Source organism: Falco peregrinus, chromosome 6, assembly GCF_023634155.1.
Source record: "Falco peregrinus isolate bFalPer1 chromosome 6, bFalPer1.pri, whole genome shotgun sequence".
Taxonomy (NCBI): Eukaryota; Metazoa; Chordata; class Aves; order Falconiformes; family Falconidae; genus Falco; species Falco peregrinus.
In genome coordinates this window covers 39272992-39293048 of record NC_073726.1, presented here as the reverse complement: position 1 = coordinate 39293048, position 20057 = coordinate 39272992, and the positions used below count along the sequence as shown (strand labels likewise).

The 20057-nt window shown below is 36.1% G+C and overlaps 1 protein-coding gene across 3 annotated transcripts in view; it reads left to right on the top strand.

Annotated features, from left to right (window-relative positions):
- The window catches only part of MON2 (MON2 homolog, regulator of endosome-to-Golgi trafficking), a 73985-nt gene that overhangs the window by 30631 nt on the left and 23297 nt on the right, over positions 1–20057 (top strand). For all 3 annotated transcript variants that reach the window (XR_008747712.1, XM_055807535.1, XM_055807534.1), the window contains exons 11-26: positions 219–372; positions 3005–3237; positions 4492–4573; positions 5278–5459; positions 6680–6792; positions 7401–7505; positions 7762–7842; positions 7928–8001; positions 8075–8165; positions 9464–9565; positions 11749–11859; positions 12664–12839; positions 16047–16209; positions 16718–17011; positions 17777–17975; positions 19310–19938. Coding sequence is in view for 2 of the 3 variants with exons in the window: in XM_055807535.1 (XP_055663510.1) it covers positions 219–372; positions 3005–3237; positions 4492–4573; positions 5278–5459; positions 6680–6792; positions 7401–7505; positions 7762–7842; positions 7928–8001; positions 8075–8165; positions 9464–9565; positions 11749–11859; positions 12664–12839; positions 16047–16209; positions 16718–17011; positions 17777–17975; positions 19310–19938 (2789 nt within the window). In the remaining variant the exon portion in view is untranslated. The remainder of the gene's footprint in view (positions 1–218; positions 373–3004; positions 3238–4491; positions 4574–5277; positions 5460–6679; positions 6793–7400; positions 7506–7761; positions 7843–7927; positions 8002–8074; positions 8166–9463; positions 9566–11748; positions 11860–12663; positions 12840–16046; positions 16210–16717; positions 17012–17776; positions 17976–19309; positions 19939–20057) is intronic.

Here is a 20057-nt window from a genome sequence, read left to right as displayed (position 1 = left end):
CAACTGTGCCTTTCAAAATAATTACTTTACACATCGTGTTTTAGACAGCAGAGGGAGCTCAAAAATAGTTTTTTTGTGTTGGTGGTGGCTTTTATTAGCGAGCAGCATGTCTCAGATTAATCCTGGTATCTCATCTTGAAAATTAAATGTAGAAAAAGGATGTTTGCTGATCGCTAAAATTAGAACGGTTAATTTTATAACTTTGTTTTTCTCAACAGGAGGCAATGCATCTGGGAATACTGGCTCAGCACAAACTAACCCAGGAGTGCTTGGAATGGGAGGAGGTGCAAGTGTATTACCTGCCTTTGAGTACAGAGGCACTTGGATACCCATCCTGAATGTAACAGTACAAGGCAGTGCTAAAGCTACCTAGTAAGTACCTCTATCTTTTTGAAACTGTATATAACAAATATTTGTTATTTCCAGCTTGATGGTTTAAGGATATATTTATTTTTTTATTACTGAATATTGAGGTCTTCATTTCACTGGCATTCAGGTATATTATGGATTTTATTTTTGTCAGTGCCATGAGGTGTTCTGATTTTTTGCTGTTTTGTCTGAATGCTCTGGATTCTGATCCAGATGTCTCCTATGGCTTTAGCATCTGTTGGGCTTTTTTTCTGCCATACTGAGCTGTATTTACTCTTCAGTTTTGGGCCTCACTCTACAGTATGTAACTGTTTTACAGTATCTTTTGCTGGATTGTATAATGGCAGATAATAGGGGCATTAAGCAAATGAGACATCAGTGGGAGTGACAAATAGCTTTCTTACACCAGCTTTACTGTATTTACAGTTTTTATTGAACAGGATATTGTGGTAGATGCTGGCCAGGTTGTCATTCCAAACAATGTATTGACCTATATAGGAAGGTTAGACTGTGAATGCTTCTTAGAATGACCAGTTATTTTGTCATGACTTTGTATAATGGAGATCGTGTTCTCAGTTTAAAGCTGTGAATGCTATGTTACTTTCAAAATCGTGGAAGCTTTTTTCATATCAGTCATAACCGTTGTGGGTCAGTTGCTTCCAAATGGGAAATTATTTGTACCGCCCATGAAATTTTAGCATACTAATACTCAGTAAAATCAGCAAATCACCTGGATCTCACTACTTCTTTAAGGTAGAAACTCCTTTATCTGCCTTTGAGATGCAGAAGGACAAATTCATCCTCAGATTTCAATAGTTAAGCATGTGTGTGTTGACTTGACTTTTGTTCTAGCAGTGGCCGTGAATGTTATTTCAGGTTACCTGAGGGTCCTCAGGAAATGCAAATTTCGTACAAAAGTGGGTGAAAGCTAGTTCCTGCTTTGGCCAGCTACAACAACCTCCTGCTTTTCTTTTTTTTTTTTACTTTCTGTTCTTAACTGGCTCAAGAACATAGCAGCCACCATCATAGTCTCCTGTGCTGCTCTTAACTCACTTGTGTCTTACCTTTGGATCTGTCCAGTGACTACATTATTCCCTCTGAGTAGTTCTTGCATTCTTTTCTTCGGTGTAAGATTACAGAATAGTTGCTCATATGTCTTGTCAGCAGTTTTTCTTCTATCTTGTACTTTTGTCTGTAGTCCCTGCATGTAAGGAGATGACTAACTGTACCTGTAGATTTGGGTCACATCCTAGCATTGATTTGCTCCTACTGCTGCCGTTAGATTTTCATACAATGGCCACATCTTATACTTTTACACAATGTTTTAATTGGAGATATGAATAATGAACAGAGCTAGCAGAGATCTTTTTGTCAGTGTGGGCTTGTCTCTTCCCAGACCACTGTGTCTTCCACTTTACATGAGGAAGTGTTTTTAAGAGGAATAGACAAAGACTGTTTTTCATGGCCATTCCCATGTAAATAAACAACTCACTTCATTTTTCAGTGGTTTGCTCTCCCATCTGTGAAAGTAAGGGTACACGACCTCTACCTCACAAGTACATTGTAACTATAAAACCCATTAATAATTTTAATCACAGTCATATATATACTCACACTTATTTGTAGATAGAGGGTGAAATGCTGACCATTTGATTTATCTATACTGCCTATGCCTCCAGATATCTAAGGCAGCCATCTTCAGGAAATTAGAGGTAATAACTGAAAAGTTACACATGTGGGAGAAGGAAAATCCTTTGTGCAGAAAACAGTGGTGACACTGCAGTATAAAAATGTCTTTGGTATATTGTAGCTGGAATGCTTAGCCTTTTTAAGAGTAAATGATGAAATAGTGGTGGCTGGGATATCAGGTAGTTTTTGTAACAGACAGTCTCTCCTTGTGTAGATGCTGCAGCTGTGGCAGCTACAATCTGTTTCCTATTGGATTTTTAACGCAACAGTTCTTTATGTGCTTTTCAGGTAAATTATGTAGAAAAGCGGCAGCGAGGCTGTAGTTCCAATATAGTGATGTTTTAATTGCATGGTTTTCAGCAGTGAATCATGTCAACATTTCCTCTTTGTACGAATAACTTCCATTGTTTACCTGTGCATGTAGGTGATTAATATTTGGTCATGTATTATCTAGCTATGACAGGCTTTTCTGGTCATATGGACTCAAAGATAACAATAACAGAACATCTGACTTGTTCTCAATTTGTTGTAACTATGTTCACACTGTCATGGTTTTCTGACATATTTCCTCTGTTGTTCCTACGTACTTGTGGTGTACTGAATAGGTTCTGTTGCAGTGGCTTTAAGTAAAATAATAAAAGTAAAATGATTCATTCAGTAATGTTTGCTTATATATGTTATTTTCTTAAAGTAATTTATTTGCAGATCTAAATACTGTACTTGGAGTTTTTACCCTTTCATTTACTATTTTATTTAGTGATTCATTTACTTTTTTACTTAATGACTTGATTAATCAAGTTTTTTTTCTTGAGTTGCTATAAATCTTAAAGGATGGTGTTTGGAGCCTGTTTCTACTTAACATTCATTTGGAATCTTGTTTTTTATTATTGTTGCTAATCACAGTGGTACTGTTACATGCTTACTTGTCATGCTTTCAATTTTTTAGTTTGGAAATGCTGGACAAAGTAGAGCCACCTACGATTCCTGAAGGCTATGCCATGTCAGTGGCATTTCACTGTTTACTGGATCTTGTCCGTGGTATCACTACCATGATTGAAGGAGAGCTGGGAGAGGCAGAAACAGTCGGTCAAACCACAACAGAGACATCTTCATTACCGGTGCAGTCTTCAGAGCAGCAAGTCTTGCAGTCTGTATCTGACCAATCAGAGAAAGAACTAGGTATTTGAAAATGCACATACTGTGTAAAATACTGGGTTTACGTAAAGCAGGATTAAAGTAGTTCATGCTTTTTTTGCTGAAATTTATTGTTTCTAAATCATACATACAATCTTTTAATTAATTTGTTTTGTGGGTTTTTTTTTGTAACGGAACAGCGGTAGTCTCTAAAAAAGATGCTTGATGTACTGTCTCTGTCCTATAGCACCTTAGCCATAGACTCCTTATGGTCAATTAATACTGTTCTACAGGTATGTACATGGTGTGTGAGGGGGAGGTAACAGGCATTCTGTTCTCCACAACTACTGTTGTGCCTTGTCCTTAATTCTGTTTAACACTGAGATCCAAGGTCACAAGAGGCAACCTGGCTGAGAAGAATGTGGCAGTTACAACCATTTTAAAAGAAAAATGTAGTTCTAGTAACAAGATAAAAAGATAAACATTTTAATTAAGAGATTTTAAATATGATTGAAGTATTTAGGGAAGAACTTATTTAAAAACTGACGTAGTATGAACTGAAGTTTGTATTTGTGCAACATATCAGGAGGCTGTATATGTACATACAGAAAGATTTGTGTCTCAAGAGTGATTTTGGCTTGTGTCCCGGGAAGCCGGGACGGTAGCACTGAGGTTTGCACCGGGGCACGGGCGGCACAGGGACAGGGGACAGGGGACGCCGCTCGGCGGTGAGGAGCTCTCCGTGGTGCTGCAGGCACACTGGCTGGGCGGGGCCGGGCGGGGGGCAGCGAGGGAGCTGGGAAAGAGGGAGCTGGGAAAGGGATGCGGGCACATTATAAATCTATTAGACCTTCTCCACACACCCCCACCCCTTAAATTAAGAAATGATAAAATATGGAGAATTATACATACCACGGGGGGGAGGATTTTTCCTTCACTGCAAAATTTCAGTGAGTTTCTTTTCCCACATCTGTGCGCTTCTGAATGCTTTTTTTTTTTTACAGACAAATATTAAAAATAGTTATATATACCTTTCTAAGGTTTTTTTTGAGTGTAATTTAGAATAAGTATTGTCTTGATGACATTTTTTACTTTATGGATGTTACTTTAAAGGCAGCTGTTTAAATGGTATTGATGTGAGGGTGTCTGTGTGTACACATATATGTGTTTGTGTAAACGTACACATAAACCCACACTTTCAAAGATGCAGTAGCAAGCATTTTGTTTGTGATATAATTGAAGCTATTAAGTAAAACACTGTGTTTCTGCTTAAAAACAAATATATGTTTTTCTTTCAAGTTAGCAGAGCTGTCTGGGAAGAAATGGTAAATGCTTGTTGGTGTGGTCTTCTGGCTGCTTTATCCCTCCTACTTGATGCCAGGTATTAGGTCTTTCATTTCTCTTGATTTTTCAAAGACGAGATTCCCAACTGTACTTTGAACTGACTTTTGATACCAGTCAAATTGACAGTTGTATGAGTGTACACTGTTCATGGCACATGAGCAGTTTGTGGGTTAGTGGTGGCTAGACAGGGTGAGGCTGTGTTGAGTACGAGATACAGAGATCTCCAGAAGTCTAGCATCAGCTTTTGATGCACTTCAGTGTAGCACAATTAATTAGATTGGCTTGCATTTAAACGATTTATATTATTTTTATTCCTTTTTACTTTGAATGTTTCAATACATTGAAGTGATTCTACTCATTTTCTGATTACTGGTGATAAAAGACTAAATAATGTCTCAGTACTCATTAGTACTATGCAGTCTCTGAAGTGGAAAGCCGTTTACTAGGTGATAACTTTGGTAACTTAATTGTCTCTTTCAAAGCATCTGTTGTTATCAAATGCCATTTTCTAAAATTAATGTTACATATCTCCTCATAGTTTTCTTTGCCAAATCATTCAGAACTGAAGATCAATTTTACAGGAAGTGGTTCTGAAGTATTTTGTTGATTGGTTATGCTTGCTCTTCAGTATTTATAGTGCTGACAGGTTTAAAGTAGCTGTTCTCATTGTTTTCACTTTTGGTTAGCTGCCTGCTTCTGTGCTGTGGATTAGTTCTTGATAAATGATGTGTACTCTTTCAGCACTGATGAAGCTGCCACTGAAAATATTCTAAAAGCAGAATTGACTATGGCTGCACTTTGTGGAAGACTGGGTCTTGTAACATCAAGAGATGCCTTTATCACTGCCATTTGCAAAGGATCCTTGCCTCCTCACTATGCCCTTACTGTATTAAACAGCACAACTGCAGCTTTGTCTAGCAAATGTAAGTATATAGGTTTTCCTTAATTTTGTTTCCATGTATTGTCCTGTAAACCTAAATTTTCTTGGGATGTGATTCCAAAGATATACAACTGTAGTATATGGCTGTCCTAAATTATGTTGGAATCCTCAGACAAGGCCTAGACTGCCTGCTTTCCAGAATTGGTTAGTCTTGCTGCATCTGCTGGGTATCTTTCTAGTCAACCTAAAACTTCCTGAATACGTGGTGTATGTCAGAAGTTCATATTCTAAGGCGATCTGTCTATCATCCTAAAGATCTGTTAGGATATGTAAATAAGGTATTCAGATTCTGAAAAGCTCTCCGGGCAACTCGGATACTTAAGAGTTGGCTAAAACATCCTGCATTTGTGGTGTTCTACAGTCTTCTGTACAATTGTTGAGTGATGGTAGTACTTACTGCATAAACGGAAGATCTCAAATTCTGGGTTCTGTTCAGCTTACAAGTTGAATTGATGCTTCCTACATCCTGAGAGAATGTTGTAATTTATAGGATATGCCTGTTGAGGATGTACTTTGTTTATAATTTTAAAAATTAATTACTATGTAGCGAGAAATGTAACTACCTAGAGACTATGCAGGTGGATCTAATATTAGACCTTTTAATATAAAACAAAAATACCTTAGTGTGGGAACAAGGACCAGCACCTTTACTCCAGCCCACGAACCAAGTGTATTATTAGATCTTAAGTCTGTGAAGCAATATGCATGACTGAGCTACAGGGATTTCTGCGGAAATGAAGCAATGAACTTACTTTATGTAGGTTACCCTTCTTTTTACAGGTGAGTTACAAAATAGCTGTCCTGAAGTCCTGTACTGGAAAAACATCATGACATAGCATTTATGACACCTTCATTTTCTGAATGCACAAGTACAATTGTAGCACACAATGATACCATTTACACACAGTTACCACAGATGACTGAGTTGAGACATAGTCTAGTGCTTGTGTCTTGGTGCAAATACTCCAGTCTCGATGTATTGCAAGCCATACCTAATAGCAAGTCAGGGTAATTACTGCCTCCTTTAACTCCATAAGGCAATGACATAATAATCTAAACACAACTAAAGGTCTCAAAGTGAGCTACCTTATAACTAGTACTGTGCAAAAATTCTCTGGAGTGTGTTTGCCAGAAGGTGGTTGTTACTACAAGTAAGTACTGTATTTTAAACTTAGATTTTTTTTCTTTTCAATTTTCCTGTAGCATATTCCATTCAGGGACAGAATGTTCAGATGATTAGTCCCTCAAGCGAATCTCATCAGCAGGTTGTAGCAGTAGGGCAGCCCTTAGCTCTTCAGCCACAAGGAACAGTAATGGTAAGTACAACTTGTAAGTGATCTCAGCCTGCTTAACTGCTTCTTTCTGCATCTCACTGTCTCTCAAAAATAGGCAACAGATACACAGCATTCTTACAAATACTGGTTATCTGAAATATTGTGTTAAACTTTTAATTTGGAACAGCCCTGGACAGCAATGTTCTCTGGCTGTAAGGAAGACTTACTCTTGTTTTTCATCTGACACTTAGCTCAGCAGCTCCCATCCATTCTGTCTGAAAAACCTTAGATCTCAGTTCCATTATGTGCCTGTGTGTGAAGGTTCGCTTACATTATTTTTTTTTTAAGATAGACTCTGGTTTTGTGGAGAAGATGCACTTATAGTGGGAGTACTTGCATTTGTGTTCTTGGTGATGATGTGAGACTGGGAGGAGAGGGCAGCGACCAAATTGTATTCGAACCCCCAGCAAGATAAGACTAAGAGAAGGAGAGATACTGAACTACTCTAAAAAAGATACATTGCATCAGTGCAAACAAAATGTAATCTTTAAGCTAATTAGTAAAAAAGTGCAGGTTTCCTAGAAACATTATTATTGTAGAATAATAAAAATTGTGTGGTCATTTGGTGGTTTGTTTTTATTTTTTTTTAGCTGACTTCAAAAAATATACAGTGTATGAGGACACTACTCAACTTAGCTCACTGCCATGGAGCCGTTCTTGGTACGTCGTGGCAACTTGTCCTGGCTACTCTTCAGGTAAAACAGGAAATATTTATACGTTGCTTTTATGCCTGGCTTTTTTGCTGTAATTTGGTTTTAGGTTTTCATGTGAGCAATAGAATAAGCTTTGATTCTACTTATGGTGTACTTTGAATTGCCTTGAGTAAGTACTGTAGCATTTCCCTTGAATTCTGTTTGGCTGGAAGGCTGCCGGGTCCAGCTCAAGTACAATGTTAGTTTTCTCTCTGCCTGAAAAGGCTTTTCTGCTGAAAACGATCCTTTTGTATTTCAGCATCTTGTGTGGATTCTGGGACTGAAGCCTGGTGTTGGGGGTGCGTTAAAACCTGGAAGAGCTGTAGAAGGGCCCAGCACAGTAAGCATGCTTGTTCATTTTACCGTTAATGATTATGCACTAATTTTTATTGCAATGGATAAGACATTTCTGTCTCTTTTTCAAGGTTCTGACTACAGCAGTTATGACTGATCTCCCAGTTATATCCAACATACTTTCAAGGCTTTTTGAAAGCTCACAGTAAGAAACCTTATAATTAAAATAATGTATATATATCAAACTTGGCAGTGTTTTGATAGCTGTTATTTTTCAGGTACCTTGATGATGTGTCTTTACATCACTTAATAAACGCTCTTTGCTCCTTGTCTCTGGAAGCCATGGATATGGCCTATGGAAACAATAAGGTAGAGTTCTTTATTTTCTTTTTAGATGGTTTTGTGAAACAGGCAGAAGACTTGAATGTTTATCCTTTATACTATTTCTCATATTAAGACAGTAATACATTTGTTACTCTAGAGTAAAAAACAAATTAGGAACCAGAGGATGTCTTGTTTACAATGGTTCATATGGTTACTAAATTCTCTGAACATTCTCATTGTGTTCCTGCTATGTATTTTGCTAACTAAGGAATGTCATGTGTTTCCATTAATCAGATTATGGGGGGATAAAACTTTTTAAAGCCCTTGTAATTTCAGAAGTTAGGGGGTTTGAATAGCACAGTATGTTCTGTGAGTGCTCATATTAATTTCAGTTTTCTTTTATAATATACTTAAGAAAAAGCCATACAATTTAGATATTAAAAACCCCCTGATAATTCATATTTACTTGGGAAAATGATAGTATTCCTGTCAGCCTCAGTAAACAACCTTTAGCTCTGAAAGGTTAAAGACCCTGCGATTGAATAAAATGGATTATATATTCTCCTTGTCATAATCTAATCCCAGAGGAGGGTTTCTAAAAATTCTTACTTGATCTATTGTGCTAGAGATAATGATGTCAGAAAATATCCTTTATAATATTTGACAATTGCAGTAACACAGAATGAATTAAAATAAGCAAAGTTTGCATTTAAAATCGGTAGAAGATGAGAATAAAGAATCATCAGAAATGGAAACAGAAAATTATTCCAATGCAACAGTCATTTTGACTATATGTTGATTTTTTAAAAAATAATTTAAGAAGCATATCACAGATGTTTGCAGAGTATTTGATGAACGAGGAATTTATGAAGCCAATGGAAGATAAAACATAAGGGGATTCTTAAATTAAATATTCTGTATTGTTTGCTCATATATAACTTCAGCTTTAAAAGCTGTGATGGGAAAAAGGCTATTTTTCTAGTAAAATATGTTATAAAACTGGTTAGAGGGAGGACTGTGTAAAAAGAAGAGTTTTGAAAGGAATACCAGTGCTCTGACTATTGTCAAACTTGGAGAAAACTTATGAAAGAATGAAATTATGAAAGAATATTCTTCATGGTATGGTGTTGCTACTGCCTTGTGGCTTCTCACAAAGTACTGCAGATGCTGTGGAAACTTCCTGGCCCTGCTACCTAAACTGTTGTGACAGCATTCACAGTCTACAAAACACAGTACTTCAGTGAGATTAATTGCACATTAATTTATTAATTACAATGTAGCAAAAAGCTCTGACATTATCTGAGTTACCTCAAAGTCATGTCTTCAAATTCCATTTTATTAAGGAACCATCGCTTTTTGCTGTTGCTAAATTACTGGAAACAGGACTAGTCAACATGCACAGGATAGAGATTCTTTGGAGACCTCTGACCGGTCATCTTCTGGAGGTAACTAATTGCTTTTATTAGTTATACTAGAATTTAGTTTGTATTAATAAAGATATTGTGGGAATGCATTTTTGAAGTGTATTTTTTTAAAAAAATCTGAGCAGTATTTAAATGTTTTTGTTTATGCACTTCTTTTTTTGCAACTTGAATGCATCACAATTTGAATTTTTAAGTGAATTAACGTATTTAAATTCCAGTATTTTAATATCTTATTGACTTTGTCTTTTATGGTGCGGTCAGTCTTTGTATGTTTAAAACACTGCAGTGTTTAAAATTATCAATTTATTATACTTCATATGTGTTTTTAATTAAGGTTACATAAATGGGTTTCACTTTGGATTCACATAGTACAAATATCTAGGAATATTTTAAGATACAGTTTTCTGTCCTTACCAGATAGATTTAAGCCATTAGTTTTACTAACAAAGGGTTTTGAATGTTCTTTTTAAGAAAACATTGTACAAATATAAAAACAGATGTCATAATCCTACTTAAATTTCTTAAGTATTTTAACTTCAACATGAATTATATGCTCCATCAAGAAAAAAAAATCTTAAATTTTTAATGTGAAACTAAAAACAAGTGATAGAATGTAATTGTATTTTAATTCTCTGCAAAGATACGTAGAAGAATGAAATACAAGAACAGGGCTTGATTTAAAGTGGGTAAAGGAGAAAGATTTTCTTCCTCATTTTCCAGAACGTAACAGACACTTCCATAGAACCAGTGCATTATTTCAAATTAAGGATTTGACATCTCTAACCTTATTTGTGGAGATCATCTCCACATAATCTTTTATCTAGGAGAAGAAATTTGGATACTTGGGGGGTTTAAAGACTTGAGCAGAGGCATCTCTTTTTCTTCTCTTTTTTTTCCCTTTCCAAGACAATAACGTTCACCATCCACATCTCGGGACTCTTTGTTTTCATCTAGTAAGCAGTCTGTTTCAGTCTGCTATCCATTGTGGGTATTTGTCACTGTTTTGTAGGAAATACACAGTCTATTTAAATTTCTTTTAAAGTACTGCCCTATTTCCTTTTAAACCTGTCACTGAGGTACAGTAAGGAAGAAGAAGAAAACACCAGCTGCAAATTCAATTAAATAGAACCTGAGGGAAGAATTTGTTCTCTGTCTCTGGAACTGATTAGCTGGTCAGATTCAGAGCATCACGAAGTAGTTAAAATTCTCTTTTTCTTATATAGGGTAGCAAAAATATAAGTAATTCAGGAAAGTAGTTATTTCTTGTCTGCATTTTGTAACGTGAAGCTAGCTTTACTTCATTGTCCTCCTTTTCAGTTTGGTTAGTGGCTGATAAGGCAATGGTCCATAAAACCATCAGCCTTCCTTATGATCCTGCCTTGGACACTGATTCTGGATTCTCACACCATCTGAGCTAGGGCTGGCAGGGTGGGTGGAAATGATTATGTAGAGGTCAATGAAACATAGACTTATTTGTTTGAGGGTGATGTATCATATATGGGAGTACAGTTCATACTAGGTATCTATGCAATGGATTTGCACAATGTTTTACATTTTTCTATTCTAAAAAAAGCAATTAACAAAACTATTAGATTTAGATAACTAGAAGACAAAGAGAAATGAAGACAAACGTTTGAAACTTAAGCTTGAAATACTGTTCACTACTGTTTTGTCAAGTTTTTGAAATAATGAAGTGTAAAGCTTATTCTACATTTACGATGTACTTTTTGTATTTGAGAATACAGAAGAGCAGACACTTTCTGTGTTAGCTACTGTCACGCTAAACAGTGCGTGAAAGATGAAACTGAGTTTTAACTTAGCCTTAAGCTACTATACGTATGAGAGTTTCAGGCATTCATTGAAGAGATGTTTGGTGCTTTTTAATCAATCATTATCTGAATTAGCAGTTAATATATTCATTTTGGAAAATATATTGGCTTGAAGTGCTGTGGTTTTCATTATGTTTCCTTCTGTGTCTTTCACTGCTTCCTATTGCTTCCTTATTCAGAAGGTATGTCTGTCCAAAAGATAAACATTTTTTATTATTAAACCTAATTTTATCATCTATAGATATATTGTATTGTTATAAAAATAATACCTATGTACATTCTAATATAATTAAAATATCCAATTTTTTATATTACTAGTATTCAAATCTTGGTTAAATAAAAGTGACTTTAAACAAAATATTGCTGTGTTTTCAGGTCTGTCAGCATCCAAACTCGAGAATGAGAGAATGGGGAGCAGAAGCTTTAACTTCTCTCATTAAAGCAGGACTGACATTCAGCCATGATCCTCCATTATCTCAAAATCAGGTAAAGTAATTTTAAAAGCAGCTGCTTTCCTCCTTTTCTGGAACTTAAAATGAACATGAAATCAAAATCTTCCCTAGAGGAAGTTTTCAACAGTTCAACGAATAAGAGGCATTCATACAGCAACTTTACTATTGAGTTTATAAAGCCTACAGCTGTAATGTTCAGATGTAACTATTGAGAATCACCTTATGCATTCTAATGAACTACTCTCCTTCCTTTTTCAAATGCGTAACAAAGAGTAGTGATGCTTGCATACAATGTCCGTTTGTTAGAACAAGTTATGGATCACCCTCATGAGTGCAAAACGATTCCAGAATGTTTAGAAGTATATATGTGATGTGATGGCAGGTAAAAAATAAATTGCCTGACCTCCTAAATCACAGCTATTTAATCCATTATTAATAAAACGTTCTCATAATTTTACTGACGTTCAGTGGATAGTTTTTTCAAGGTCTCTTTAGTAGGAAGCTGGGTCTAGCCCTGCTGGGTGAGCATAAAGTTGCATGGTGGTTTTTACAGCAGCATGCTGTAGTTACTTCCTGAGGGACCTGGAGGACAGGTTGGGGGGAGGGGTGGTTGTCAGGGAGGAGGAGAAAAAAGTTTAGATCTCCTGATGAGATCCTTTAAAACAGTTGTTTAGAAAGGCCAGTCTGACACTGAATTTGAGCATGTAATGAATGAGTTACTGAATTCATTTAATAAATCTTCAGTTGGTACTGTATGTTTTCACTTGCTATACGTAGAAATAATTAAGGTTCAGTTAAATTTTAGCATCCTTAATATGTTTTTTTTGTTGACTTTTAGAGACTGCAGTTGCTTTTATTGAATCCACTAAAGGAACTGTCAAACATCAGTCATCCTGATATCAGGATCAAGCAGCTGGAGTGTGTGCTACAGATTTTGCAAAGTCAGGGTGACAGCTTAGGACCTGGTTGGCCATTGGTGCTTGGAGTTATGGGGGCAATCCGAAGTGATCAGGGGTAAGTGGTGGAAATGAAATTTAGAAATCATGTAAGGTAAGAATAATAGAAATAATTCTGCTTTTTTTTTTTCTTACTTTAAGAGCCACTTTGATAATAGCCATAACTTACATTGTCATTTGTAGCTTGTGAACAATTTTATTCAACGCAAATATACCTTTTAATTTGTCCTGTAGCACACTTTTATTTTACTGAATTAATCTTTCAGAAGACCACAGTATTATTCCACTCTATGCTCTCCTGTGGTCAGCATGCAGTATACCCTGAGGAGTACTCCTTGCGCCAATTAATTTGATGTTAACCAGCTGCTGGACATAGCTCTGGTGCTTGCAGACAATTCTGTTTGTCTTAGCTGTTGCTCACAGTTCCTCTGTTCTTTCTTTTTCTTCTTTAATCTTTGGGTAGTCTCTAGTATGTGTTGTCATCTGAACGCTCTCTTTTTCTGTTGAAGCCTTCCTCTCTAAATGGCTACTGGTAGCACAAGGATGGAAGTTTATTTACTTGCTGTGGGTGAATCCCTTGACTGACTAACAGCTGACTGTTGCCAACAGAGAGGGAATGTTACTGGACTGGTTCTCTTGCCCACAAGGGAAAGCAAGAGGTGAAGTTGCAAGGAGTATTTTTCAAATGAGCAGTGAAATGAACATCTGCCCCTAGAACTATAAGCACCAAGAACCATACCCATACATTTAGACCACATTATTCCTTCTTTGGTGTGAGTCAAGACTAGCACCAAGATAGGTCATCAAATAACTCTGGTATCAGAACAGTTCACCTTGGCGTATCTCTTTCACCTCACCTTAGTTTCTGGCCATACGAAGACCTCCTAAAGCCCCTTGAAATGCTTGAAGGATTTGGTGTTGTACCAGCATTGTTTGCTCTGGCAGTAGTACTCAAAAAAATCCCCAAGGATGTTGACGTTCCTGGTTGTGAACATCCTCTTTTTGGTAACCGTGCTTCCTTTGGTACCTGCTGTTCCCACAGTGAGTGCGGTGTGTTCTGTGGTTCCTACATGCATGTTGGTTTTCACTGTTGTTAATGGATGAGAACCAACACAGATTCCTTCTGAAGACAGTCTTCAGATCCCGTTACATTTTAAACCCATGCCTCACTGGCCAGTATCTCAAGATGTTACTAAGATCTTGTATAATATCTTCATCTCCTCCTAAAAAGCGTATAGAATAATCTACTTTTCTTCAACTACGTAGTACTGTTTGCCCACATCGTATCAACTACAGAAGGGGGAAACAAAATCAAGCAAGCTTCCTTTTTGTTGGGAAACAACGGAATTTCTTACCTCACTTACTGTGAGTGCAAGATGTGGGCACTGTTATCATACTTCATTATTAAACTTACTAACCGTGAGATTTTCTTCACAAATGTCTTCCCTCTGGTCAGTGAAAATCCTGGATTCCAGGACAGAAATCCTTTTACCTTCTAGGAGAACTTGCAAAGCTGCTATAAATACAGAAGATGCTATTTGAGAGCCAGTGATAACATTGGTCACTTCTTGATGGTGTGGTACTAGCCTGCCAAACAAAAGGAAGTCTGATTTTGAAGATTTTTTCAACGGGATGCCCCTTTTTATTTTAAGGATAGATAAACCCTGATCTTAAGTTTTCAAGCTAAGCTTAAGTTTCTTGCATTTGTGTTTACCTTTCCATGCCACCTATAACATCAAGGACAGTTTTACCTTTTGAAGAGCTGTATTGCTGTTGCCATTTGCGTGAAGGACTTTGAAACCTTCCTCCAAACACATAGTAGTGTGGGACATAAATTGGGAAATGAACGGTTTTAAATTTGTTCTAGCAGCCTTGCATTTGAAGATTGGAAAGAGAGTTTACTTTCCCATTAACTCAGCTCTTCAAAATGTAGTATAACTGTACTTCCATTTCCTGCCTTCTTTCTCTCTTGGGAGTCCTTGAAGGTCACATACCTCTGGAACTTTGTAGTGGAGGGGGAACTGCAGTTTCACTTTATAGACTCCTGTAATGAATATGAGAGAAGGTGGTGTATAAGCGTTTCCTCCATGAGTATAAAGCAGTGATAAATCCTTTGATCTTATGTGGTAGGATGGGTGTCTCTCTGCAGTATGCATCGTGTTAGAGAATTACTAGTTTTACCATTATGGTCCATGTGAAGTTTCTTGTGCATTCCTCTGGCTTCTCCCATATCACGTTGGCTGTTACGATACAGTGGAAATGGCCCACCTATGATTTTCGTTTTGAATTAATTGAAAAAATTACTATTTTATTTAGAATTCTGAAATATGTAACTGACACATCTGTATTCTGATTTTTTCCCTGCGATATGTATTCTGAAGGACGCTAAGTTTCTGTATCACAAACTTTCTGAATTTTTTATTTCGTATGTTGAATATTAAGCATGAAAAAAACCTACTCTTTAGTGAAATTGAAATGCATCTTCCCTATTTTGTGTAATCTAGAGTCCACCAATCCTTTTGGTTCCTTCATTTTGTGTCTCACTAAACAAGGTTTTTGTTTTAGATGACTGTGCTGCTTCTGAGAGCTCCTTTTTATAAACCTTTTCTATGCTAATTTTTTTTAATGTTTGTATTAAGAATTTGGTTCTGAAGGCAAAGTATTTATTAAAGATCTATTTAATGGCAGATATTTTGAAAAGAATTTGTCTAACATAATGTAGTATTGAAGCAACTATGACTACCATTACATTAGCATGAATGTTTCCTAATATATAAAAATGCATTTTGCCAACCTGTTTGGCATACTTTGAGTAATTTGTAACTGCTGATACAAAAAATTGTTCAGAACAGCTAAGATTATCATGCTTAAACTTAAGCTTTGTTTTTTCCATTGTTGCTTTTTTAGAATGTTTTAGCTGACACATTTGAACTAACAAGTCCCAGAACTCTAGAACAGAGAAGTGGATTTCACTTTATAAAAAACTAGCTGAGGACCACGGGAGAGTCTAAACTTCGACTTCACTAGCTAATTAACAGTCTAAAATACATCAGAATTGGAAGCTTGAACTTAATGTTATATCTCAAAAAACCCTTTGAAACATTTGCATTGTTGCACATTAATGTCAAAATATTAAGTGGATTTTTTTCTTTTTTTTTTAATAATGCTATCTCCTGTTGTATCATATTCAAAAAGTTGCTGTGCTTTTGAAGAAATTTGAAATGAGTGTGTGTGTGTGTGTGTTGTTTTTGTTTTTTTTTTTAAGAGAGTCCTTAATACGGACTGCATTCCAGTGTCTTCAGTTGGTTGTGACAGACTTTCTTCCAACAATGCCATGTACTTGTCTACAGATAGTTGTTGAAGTTGCAGGAAGCTTTGGACTTCACAATCAAGAGCTAAATATTAGCTTAACTTCAATTGGTTTGTTGGTGAGTTTTATATTAACCTACAATGATGCTGCTTCTGGCTTTTTCTTTTTTTTTTCTTTTTTTTCTTAAATGAAAATTTATCTGTAGTCAATTCTACAGATGAAAGCAAAACCTATTTTTTGAGTTCTTACTGAACTCCTATGCTGGAGTTCGGAATCATATGTAAATTGAGTAGGCACAATTTATCTTTAATCTGCATGACTCCAGGGTTAAAGAAATAGTACTGTGTTGTAAGCACATTCATCGCTGTCTTATTTTTAATATACGTTTTCCCTTTCTAGTACTTCATGTATGACTGGGGCATGAAAGCTGAGGCTAAGAAAAGTACTTTCTGCATCTCACAGTACTTATGTGCTGACTGTCTTCCATCAGTACAGAGAAATTAATATCTTGATGTACTTTGCAAAATGCTTTTAAATGTGAAAATGAGAAACAGTTTATTTCATGATCATTAAGAGCATTGTAATATTTTTATTGTACAACAGCATATGTCTTATTTATTTTGTAGTGGAATATTTCAGATTATTTTTTCCAAAGAGGTGAAATAATTGAAAAGGAGCTAAACAAAGAAGAAGCAGTGTTGCAGAAACAGGCAGAAGAAAAGGGAGTGATGCTGAATAGACCTTTTCATCCTGCATCACCGTTTGACTGTCTTTGGTTATGCCTGTATGCCAAACTTGGAGAGCTGTGTGTGGATCCCCGACCTGCAGTTAGAAAAAGCGCTGGGCAGACATTGTTTTCTACTATTGGTGCTCATGGAACTTTGTTGCAACATTCAACATGGCACACAGTAATATGGAAGGTATGATGTGTAAACTTTCACTGAATATTTTTTAAATTGCATTCATATTTTAATAACCATTGACATGCTATTTTAATATCAATTAGCTAGTTTATTAAGACTTTTTAAAGATAACATATGGTGGCAGAAGTCTGATTTCTTAGGTTTTGTGGGTGGTTTTTTACACTGTCTCTTCTCTGGCCCTTAAAGCCTCTTATGAAATGTGATTTTTGTATCTTCATGAGTTCTTTCTTACTCAGGAGTTGGATAAAAAGGCTGTTCCCTTCCTATAAGAATGAATGACTCGTTTCTTTGTGCAAAAGTATAGAGACGTTTGAGGGTCATATGATTGGACTGATCTGATATTATTATTGATCTGTTGTTGCTTTGTGCTCTGTTTTGGCTCTTTTTGAGAGGATCTGTCAAATACCCTGTTCTAAATCACAGTCATGTTGGGTTATACCTTACGGAAGAATCAGGCTGTAGTTGAGTCTGCAAGTTGTATCTGTTGAGGTATCAGACATCCACTGGTTTGCTAACTTCTGTTAGTGGTAACACTGCCCTCAGTGGTTTTGATCATGCTGTTTCTAACCCTTCTCAAGTAAACAACCGTTGACTGATCCTTACTCTCACCTGTTGCAGGGACTGTTTAGAATAAGAGAATTCTCAAGAAGACACAGTGACAGAAAGGACAATGGAAAAAATTACTATGTTTTGCTATTTTACCATAAATACAACTATGTTATTTGAAAAGTTGCTTTTTTCCTCTTTTTCTGACTATTACAGGTTTTATTTCACCTGTTGGATAGGGTTCGAGAATCTTCCACCACAGCTGACAAAGAGAAGATTGAATCAGGAGGAGGCAACATTCTCATCCATCATTCAAGGGATACAGCTGAGAAACAGTGGGCTGAGACATGGGTATTAACACTGGCTGGAGTTGCAAGAATATTTAACACCAGGAGATACTTACTGCAGCCTTTAGGTAAAGTTTATACAATAACTTTAAACAGTTATTGAAAGATACAGTAATAAACTTTCTGCTTTTGTATTATTTATTTTTTTTCAGTGAAAGTACTGGGCAAGAATCTTAGCTTAAAAATGTGTTCTGTTGTGTCTCGCCTTAAGTGTGATGAAAATTACAGAGTTTTTAATTCGTGTTCCTTGGGGCCAAAAGTTATAAGTACCAGTTTCTTCTTCTCTATGACAGTACTTGAAATTAAATCTCACTAGTCACAATTCTAGGTGCCAAATAGCTTTAATTTCTGGTAGCCTGATAACAAGAATAATTTTTCTGTTCTTTTGGTTGTCAGAACATATTTTTCCTCTTGTCTTTCTAAGGTTACGCAGTACTTGCCTGGAACTCTTCTGTAGCATCAGTGTGTCAAGTTTAGCAGTGTTCTTACAATATGAAGAGATCTCACTTCATTCAGTGAAGTACTGAACATTTATATTGTTCAGTTGTATGCAGTATTATTTTACAGTAGCTTGGTAAATGACCTAATGTTTAATTTCTTTAAGGAGAAAGGGAAAAAGAAGCAGGGAATGTATAGGTTGCAAAGAAAATTCCCCACTACATCAATATACTTTCCTTATCCCATAGTATGCAATTAATACATATATGAACTAGAAATAAGTTGTGTTTTATTTCATTTTGGTTGTTTTTGATACAGATATCAATATATGAATAACTATCAAGGGTATTGCTGAAATGTAGTAGATTTTAAATTATATTAGACCTGAGTTAAAATTGAATAAAAAACTAAAACATTACAGGGCTGTTTTAATTATTCAAACCCTGTAATTAGTAACATAGAAAATTGAAGGTTAAGGCTAAATTTAATGAAAAACTCAAACTCCAAAAATCTTTCTCCACAGTACAATTATCAGAGCATTTTAAAATAAATTCTTTATAACTCTATTGCATGACTATAGATTTGACCCTTAATTCTTTGTGTGTACTTCACACTTTTTGAATTCAGCAGGCATCTGGTATGTATAAGAACAAATCTGTTTCACTATCCTGAATAAAGAAAACATTTTTTTCTGATATGGGATGTGGTATGTGATTTTTTTGCTAGCAAATTTGACATGAATTTAGATATATTATTTCTTTCCTCATATTTCATGTTCATTCTTTCTGGTTACAGTTGAACTGATAATATTCTGAAATTCATCCAAGCCATCACCTAACCTCATGATATTTTTCTGTATTAGAGTAACAAGTACATGAAAAGCCTTCTTGAGACAGGGTGGATGGGAAGGGGAATAGGAGGACAGTTCTAAGTTAATTTTTTTGCTCTTTCTTTTTTTAAATAGGAGACTTTTCCCAAGCCTGGGATGTTCTTCTGGATCACATCCAATCAGCAGCACTCAGCAAAAATAACGAAGTTTCCTTGGCTGCTCTGAAAAGCTTCCAGGAGATCTTACAAATTGTTTCTCCTGTCCGAGACTCAGAGAAACCTGATACACCACCGGCTATCAACGTTTCTGTACCTGTGGTGGTAGGGACAACAACTGCCACTAGTATTGGCAGATCATTCATGAGAACTGATTCCATAGGAGAAAGAATAGGAAGATACAATGGTTCTGAACCACCTGTAATAACAGATGAGATTGAAGATTTGAATCTTTGGTGGGCAGCCTGGAACAGCTGGTATAGGATTGGTTCAGAAAGTACAAGGCCTCCAATTACTTGTGATAAATTGACTTTCATTCCCAGCCAGCCTTTTCTTACAGCTTTAATTCAGATATTCCCAGCTCTTTACCAGCACATCAAAACTGGTTTCAGCATGGATGATCTGCAGAAGCTGGGTGTCATTTTGCACGGTGCTGTTTCGGTTCCAATCAGTTCTGATGCTTCCCCTTTCATCCTTCCATCTTACACTGAGGCAGTTTTGACAAGTTTACAGGAAGCAGTGCTTACAGCTTTAGATGTTTTACAAAAGGTAATAATGTGACTTCAAATGCGTGGTGAAAAGATAAACTACACCGTGTCTCAATTTGTCTTCTCAGAACTATAGTGTGGTGACTCAAACATGAATTTTTATATTATTTGTAATTGCAC